Here is a 6,849-nt window from a genome sequence, read left to right on the forward strand (position 1 = left end):
CCGCTCCCGCCGCCACATGGCAGCGGCCCCGGCGCCGCCTCCCCGCGCCCGCGCGGGCCCCGGCCGCACCTTCACGTCGTCCTCCTCATCCTCGCCGGCCCAGCGGTCGCCGGCCACCCCCGGCACCAGCCGCTTCGCCACCGGCTCCACCACCTCGAAGCTGTCGGCGTCTGTGGGGGGAAGAGAGCGCGTGAGCGCGGGGCGGGGGGCGCGGGGCGGGAACGCGCGGAGCCGCCGCCGCCGCCACCACCTACCCCACGAATCCGCCTCGGCCGCCATCTTGCCCCGCCGAGCAGCGCGGCCCGGTGAGTCAGCCGCGCCGAGCGACCCCGCCAGCGCCGCGCGCGGCACGCCGGGATGGCGGCGGCCTGGCCCGCCCCGCCCCGCCAGCACCGCCCACCGGGCGCTGCCCGGCTGAGGGCGCGAGCCGCCATGTCAGTGCCGGGCTGAGGGCACCTGACCGCCATGTCAGTGCCGGGCTGAGGGCACCTGACCGCCATGTCAGAGTCGGGCTGAGGGCATCTGATCGCCATGTCAGAGTCGGGCTGGGGGCGCCGTGTCGCCATGTCAGAGTCGGGCTGAGGGCGCGAGCCGCCATGTCAGGGCCGGGCTGAGGGCGCGAAGCCGCCATGTCGCCGCTGGGCTAAGGGCTGCAAGGGGCCGCGCGTGTTTTGGAGCTTTGTCATAAAGCACTGGGAGATGAAATGGGTCCCCGCTGCCCAGTAAAGGGTGGCCAAGCTGGACTCAGCAGGGTACCTGTCCTTCAAACGCTGCCCTCAGACAGACCTGGGCTGGCGGTTGCTGTGTTAGAATATATCCCCGTGAGGAAAAGGAGGTTGGGATTGTTTTAAAACTTCCTCAGTAGAGCAGCGGCCTCGTCACCAGGCAGCCGCTGTCCCCACACCGCAGGCAGCAGCCTCCACTTGGGGAGCGTCGGGGAGCGCACACCTGAGCTATGGGGGAAAGAGGCCTTGTCTCGCAGGCATCTTTATTAGGTTTCTATGTATGGATTCTTAATAGATAAGAAACAAATGCTGGAAACTGAGTGTATAGAAATGGGAGAGAAAACTGAAGATACCAAAAAAAAGGAGAAAAGTGTTAATATATCAAAATGCCTGTGAGGGAATTCATCTAGGAGTCACCCTTGTATCTGGTCCAATTTCCTTATCTTATGAAAGAAAGAGCAAGAAACACAGAGCTTTGAAGATTATTTATCTATTAAAAATATGAATACACTATTCAAACAGTCCAGAAAAAAAAAAAAAARAGAGAGAGAGAAAGAGAACCCCCCAAATGTGGACTTTGTTTCCCAGGCTGTTTCACAGCCCTTTGTAGCCCAGGGCTGTTGCAGGAGTGTCGGCACCGGCACCGTCCCGGTGCTCCTAGGGAGGCAGCTGACACCCTCATCTTGCTGCAGTTCAGCCTCTCTGATTACAAAGGCACTTTCTTTTTTTCCCAATTATGCCGAACCCCCTTTTCCAGGTGGTGATACACTTTCCGCTTTAATTTAGAGATGCTGAAGATCTGCAAGGAAATGCGCCTTTTCTTTGCCCCTTTGTCTCTCGGTGGCTTTAGAAGCTCATTTCCAGAGCCAGCAGTTGCACGTCAAGATGCCGCAGCTCCCAGGCTGTCCCATACRCGATGTCTGCGTGTCCAAACAGTGGCGCCTCATACACAACCACCACGCTGCCATGTCCTGTGTCATCAGGGCAGGCGTGCAGCGTTCCTGCTCCGCTGTCAGGAAGCCATTCCACACTGGGGTGACACAGAAAACGGTTCCGAATTTTGCCAGCCCAGACCTTGAGTGTGTTACCAGACGAGCTGTGCGGGTTCTTGTCTCCAAGTCCCGAGCGGGAGACCTGCACTGGAGTCCTTGCAATAATGGGATATACTGGGGCAGATTTGGGTTCTGCACATCAGGAATAAAGGTCACTTCTCCCCTGTGTTGGAGACCGAGGTCTTGCTTTGCCTTCAGCGTGTCTCACGGTCACAGGTGTGCACCTTTCTGCTGCAAATCCAGGCTGAAATAAGACAGAAAAGCACCAGAATTACTGATGGTTTGGGCCTAAGCAGTTTCCCCAAACCCCCACCATTGCTCCCAAACCTACAGAGGCAAAAGCCGGGTTGCCTAACGCGACCCAGCCGCAAAGGGGTCCATCTCAATGGGTCCATGCTGGATCTCTTTTAGAAGTATTCCTGCCCTTTTCCAGCAAACTCCCTCTTTAGAAGCAGCAATCAAGTGCATATTTCTGTGGTACCTTCACTATGAAATCTTCCCTTATGGTAGATCCTCTTTTCTTTTTTTCAAGGAGAACATACAGACTCAGTATTTCTCTTCAACATGATACAGGAGCTTTATCTTAATGAAGAGCTTGATGCCTAGGTTTTCCTTTGCAGCCTTCGGTCGTGCAGCACACGAGCCCGTTCTCCACACTCCGGGAGGCCTTTTCCCTTTGCTGCTGGCCCTTCTGGAGGACCCGGTGCTGCCCATCTGCCTCGCCCCAGTCGAACCCCTTCCGAGGGGCTCCCTGCGCAGGGCCGGGCGCCGGGAATGCACTGAGCCCCCGAGGGCACCCGGGACACCCCGTTGTGCACCCGCCCCATGGGCACAGGCCTCAGCGCAGACGTCCCCAAACGCCCCTGAATGGGCCTGGTGTGAGAGCCGCTCCGGAACCGGCCTCTGCTCCAGAGCTGCTCCGGAACCGGCCTCTGCTCTGAGCGCCACTCTGGAACCGGCCTGTGCACTGAGAGCCGCTCTGGAACCGGCCTCTGCACTGAGAGCCGCTCCGGAACCGGCCTCTGCTCCAGAGCTGCTCCGGGACCAGCCTGTGTGCCCAGCGCCGCTCCGGAACCGGCCTCTGCTCCAGAGCCGCTCCGGGACCAGCTTGTATGCCCAGCGCCGCTCCGGAACCGGCCTCTGCACCTAGAGCCGCTCCGGAACCGGCCTGTGCTCTGAGAGCTGCTCCAGAACCGGCCTGTGTGCCCAGCGCCACTCCGGAACCGGCCTTTGCACCGAGAGCTGCTCCGGAACCGGCCTGTGCACCGAGAGCCGCTCCGGAACCGGCCTCTGCTCCAGAGCCGCTCCGGAACCGGCCTCTGCTCTGAGCGCCACTCTGGAACCAGCCTGTGCACTGAGAGCTGCTCTGGAACCGGCCTCTGCGTTAAGCGCCACTCTGGAAGCGGCCTCTGCTCCGAGAGCCGCTCCGGAACTGGCCTGTGTCGAGAGCTGCTCCGGAACCGGCCTCTGCTCCAGAGCCGTTCGGAACCAGCCTGTGCTCTGAGAGCTGCTCCGGAACCGGCCTCTGCTCTGAGAGCCGCTCCGGAACCAGCCTCTGCTCCAGAGCCGCTCCAGAACCAGCCTGTGCTCTGAGAGCCGCTCCGGAACCGGCCTGCGTGCCCAGCGCTCGCGTCTCCTCCGCTGCCGTCCGCAGCGTGCTCCTCTGCCCTCAGCCATCCCCAAGGACAAGCGAGCCCGAGTCCGCTGACGAAGCCCGCTCAGTTCTCGGGCTGCCCCTCAGCCCAGGGCCCTGCAGGGCAGCGAGCTGCGCTTTGCCTTGCGGAAATGTGCATGTGTACGGAGCTGCACGGCTGAAAAACTGMGGGAACCTCCTGCTTTCTGCCACCTCGCGGGTGGTGGTTGAAGAAGCCGAGAGATGTCGTGGGGCAGACACACCACTTGCATTGTGAGTTTCAAAGAGCCTCACTCTCCCAAATAACCAGTGGAAGAGCTTATGATCTATGTTGTTTACAAGAAAACGACTTCTTGTTTGTTGGTTTGTTATTACTCACTTTCCAGGCAGTAGAAATAACAAGAAATATAATTATAGAACAAGTATAGAACAAGTTACATCTGCACCAAGTCTGAACAGCCTCATAAGCTTAATACGTTATATAGCTCTGAAACTAGCAAGAACTGTGCAATGATTGGGACTATGTTAATTATGAAAACATTGTGTATTTACACAGCACATTTAGAGTAACTTAAGCATGTGGATTAATATAGTTAAGTACTATTCTCACAGTAAAAAATGGGAATAATGAGGAAATTCGGGCACAGAGGAACACCCTGCCCATCTTAACCCCAAATCAAAGGAGCCAGCAGATGCGGGAAACCGAACCCTTCTCGTTTTAAGTGCAAAGGCTTCTGCTTAGGAACCAATGAAACAGATGAAAAAGGAGACAGATGAAGCTTTGTGGTAGTTTCACAAATGAGATCCCCTGGAATAYGTGTTACATATGGAAAATCAGAACTGAAGCAAGGCAGGATCATACACATCTGCTATAACAGTTTCAGTCTGTAGAACACATCCATTTTTTTTCCCCGTTTGGCCTCTACTATCCTTAGTTCTTATAAAAATACAGAACATTTATTTTCCTTCAGTTGTAAAATGACATGAGAAATGTCTTGCCATACAAAAACCTTATTTTCTAATGTAGGCTAGTATCAGTTAAAATCATAAAAAGAGTGGTAGCTAGAGCAYAAATATTTAATATAAATCGTTATGATTCTATATACTAGAAATGATGGCAGAAGAAACACAAATTTGTAGAACATCAGTTCTCTTCCAATAGGATTTTTACAAGATTCAGCCCATCTGTACAGTGACATTTTTGCAAGTATCAAGTAATAAAGCAGTTTTACATTACGCTGCCAAGACAACCATGCTAATTACATGTTTAAGCAACTCTCTACAAGTTAATCCTCAAAAGGCCATCCTTCTTTGCTCCTCCCCCAAAAATCTATTTTTTTTTCCAAAATTTTAACTAAAAGCTAAGAAAATAACGCATGTGTGCTTGTTCGCATCAGCAATTTATTAACTCAGGTTCTTGAWACTTAAGCATCATCCCAAGATACAAATCTGAAAATGAACGTTTSTGTCCTGTGAAGCCCTTCCGGATCATTGCCGCATTCCCTTGGGATGCAGAGCACCTCGCCTGCGTTCCCTCCGCCACCTTCTCCTTTCCCTTTCCTCCGTGGCGGGACGGGCTTCCCGCCTGGCGGCTGCGCGGGGAAGCGGCTGCCCCGGGAGAGCAGGGAGACGAGGCGCCAGTCCCCAGGACTCCTGCTGCACACCTGCGCGCTTACGCTGCCGCTTCATCTTGTTTCCACTTTCTGCAAATACTTTCCAAATTCGTACTGCTCTCAGAAGGGACTCAAATGCCCCTTTTCCCCCAGTCGTGCCACTAACCAGCAGCGCGCACCCCTGAGGACGCGGCCCGYGACCTCCTGCCATCCCTCCATCGGTTTTTGATAATTAGCTTGAGCAGCCCCAYGGCCTTGACTGAATTACTCAGAAGGACTGCAGATCGGAGATACCACCTGCTTTCCTTGCCAACTCTATCCATACCCGTCCTTGCACCAGAAAACACTCAGTATCTGTCTTAAAACGGGAGACATTGATAGCAGTGATGAATTCCTATCGCATCCCTTGGAACAAACTTGTCAAACTGAGCCGATGCTGCAGGAGCAGGTAGAACTCGCATTTTTTAAACTAATACTACGTTGTTAATGTCTCTTCTCTGGCCCCGATTTCTTGATCTATTGAGTTATAATTTAGCTAGATGTACTAATTAATTTCAACTATGTAAACATTAACTTTGCATTCAAATCTTGGCTTTGTAAAGATGTGCTAACCAAGTGTTTCAAGCGGTAGGGAACAGAGCACCTTTCACTGGGGAATGGAGGAAGGAAAACTAACTTTTGTGCTTCCCCAAAGGCAGTCTGTTCAGAAGGGGGTAACAGCAGGATAGCCCCAATTCACTGATACCACAGACAGGGACTTTCTTAAGTTTTAATCTGAATGGTAAAGATACCAATGTCGTGATCTGGTTTACTGTACTAACAAGATGCAGCTGGTTCAGGGTGGGTTAGAACCAGGCGGATAAGGGAGCGAGCTGCAGCGCGATGCTCTGGGGCAGCCGGAACCAGGAGGGGAATCTGGGAATGGCTCTGTCCTGCCGCAGCTTCCACGCGGGGGCTGCACCGCTACCAGCCTTCCTCCCGCTCCGCTCTTCCTGCCCTCATTCCCGGTGCCCCTGCAGGACTGATGCCCGGGCCCCCCCTGCATCATCCCGCATCCCAGCGGGACGGGGCACGCGGAAGATGCAGCCCCAAACGGGAGGAACGCCGGGTAGGATGCTCCCYTTCCCGAAGGGAAAGGAGCCCGGMCGCTCCCCGCAGGGCCGGGCTTGGCGCTGCCTTCCGGGCCCATTCCCATTCCTGGTCCCGCTCCGGCTCGTGCGGATTCTCAGCACCGCATTTAGGAGCTTTGGTCAAGGACCTGGCTCCCCRGCGGGGATTCCAGGGACACCTCTCGCTTTGGGGAGCCCTGACCAGCTCTTCTAGCGTTCACACTTTGGGGTACCTTGAGTAATAATGAAAACAATACTTTACCGGAGAGGTTGAGGGTGAAATGAATCAAAAGTGGAGGAAAAGGGGAAAAAAAAAAGAGCATAAAACCCCTATAAAACCAAGGCGAACACTATTCTAAGTAGTAATTTAAAGAAAAAAAATATTCACCGCGTATTTTGCCAATGTAAGTATGAAATATAGTTATTTTGCTGTCAGAACCAAAAATGTTCAAACTTAGAGCATATTTATGGACACGTAAAATTAACACACGGATAAACACAATCAAAGAAAAGACCACAAACGAAGTCATGAGGATCTTTGGAAACAGAATGTTGTGAGTATTTTCTAAAAATACATAAAATTAGAATAAATGATACAGCTACAAGATTATCTGTGTGAGTAACAACTCTACATTCGAGACTCGAGCAGTATGTATAGCGGAGACTCCCGTGGTTACCAGGGCAGCTTGGCGGAGACGCAGCGGCCAGTTTGATCCA

General features: G+C 53.5%; 1 protein-coding gene across 3 annotated transcripts in view; it reads right to left on the reverse strand.

The window, feature by feature from the left end:
- EIF3J (eukaryotic translation initiation factor 3 subunit J) overlaps window positions 1–296 on the reverse strand; it is an 8,891-nt gene extending 8,595 nt beyond the window's left edge. For all 3 annotated transcript variants that reach the window (XM_026040524.1, XM_026040523.1, XM_026040526.1), the window contains exons 1-2: window positions 255–296; window positions 70–170 (exon numbers count right to left, since the gene is read on the reverse strand). In XM_026040524.1, coding sequence (XP_025896309.1) covers window positions 70–170; window positions 255–279 — 126 coding nt within the window. In that variant the 5' untranslated portion in view covers window positions 280–296. The remainder of the gene's footprint in view (window positions 1–69; window positions 171–254) is intronic.
- Window positions 297–6,849: the final 6,553 nt, after the last annotated feature.

Source organism: Nothoprocta perdicaria, unplaced genomic scaffold (genome assembly GCF_003342845.1).
Source record: "Nothoprocta perdicaria isolate Ctin4 unplaced genomic scaffold, notPer1 scaffold_26, whole genome shotgun sequence".
NCBI lineage: Eukaryota > Metazoa > Chordata > Aves > Tinamiformes > Tinamidae > Nothoprocta > Nothoprocta perdicaria.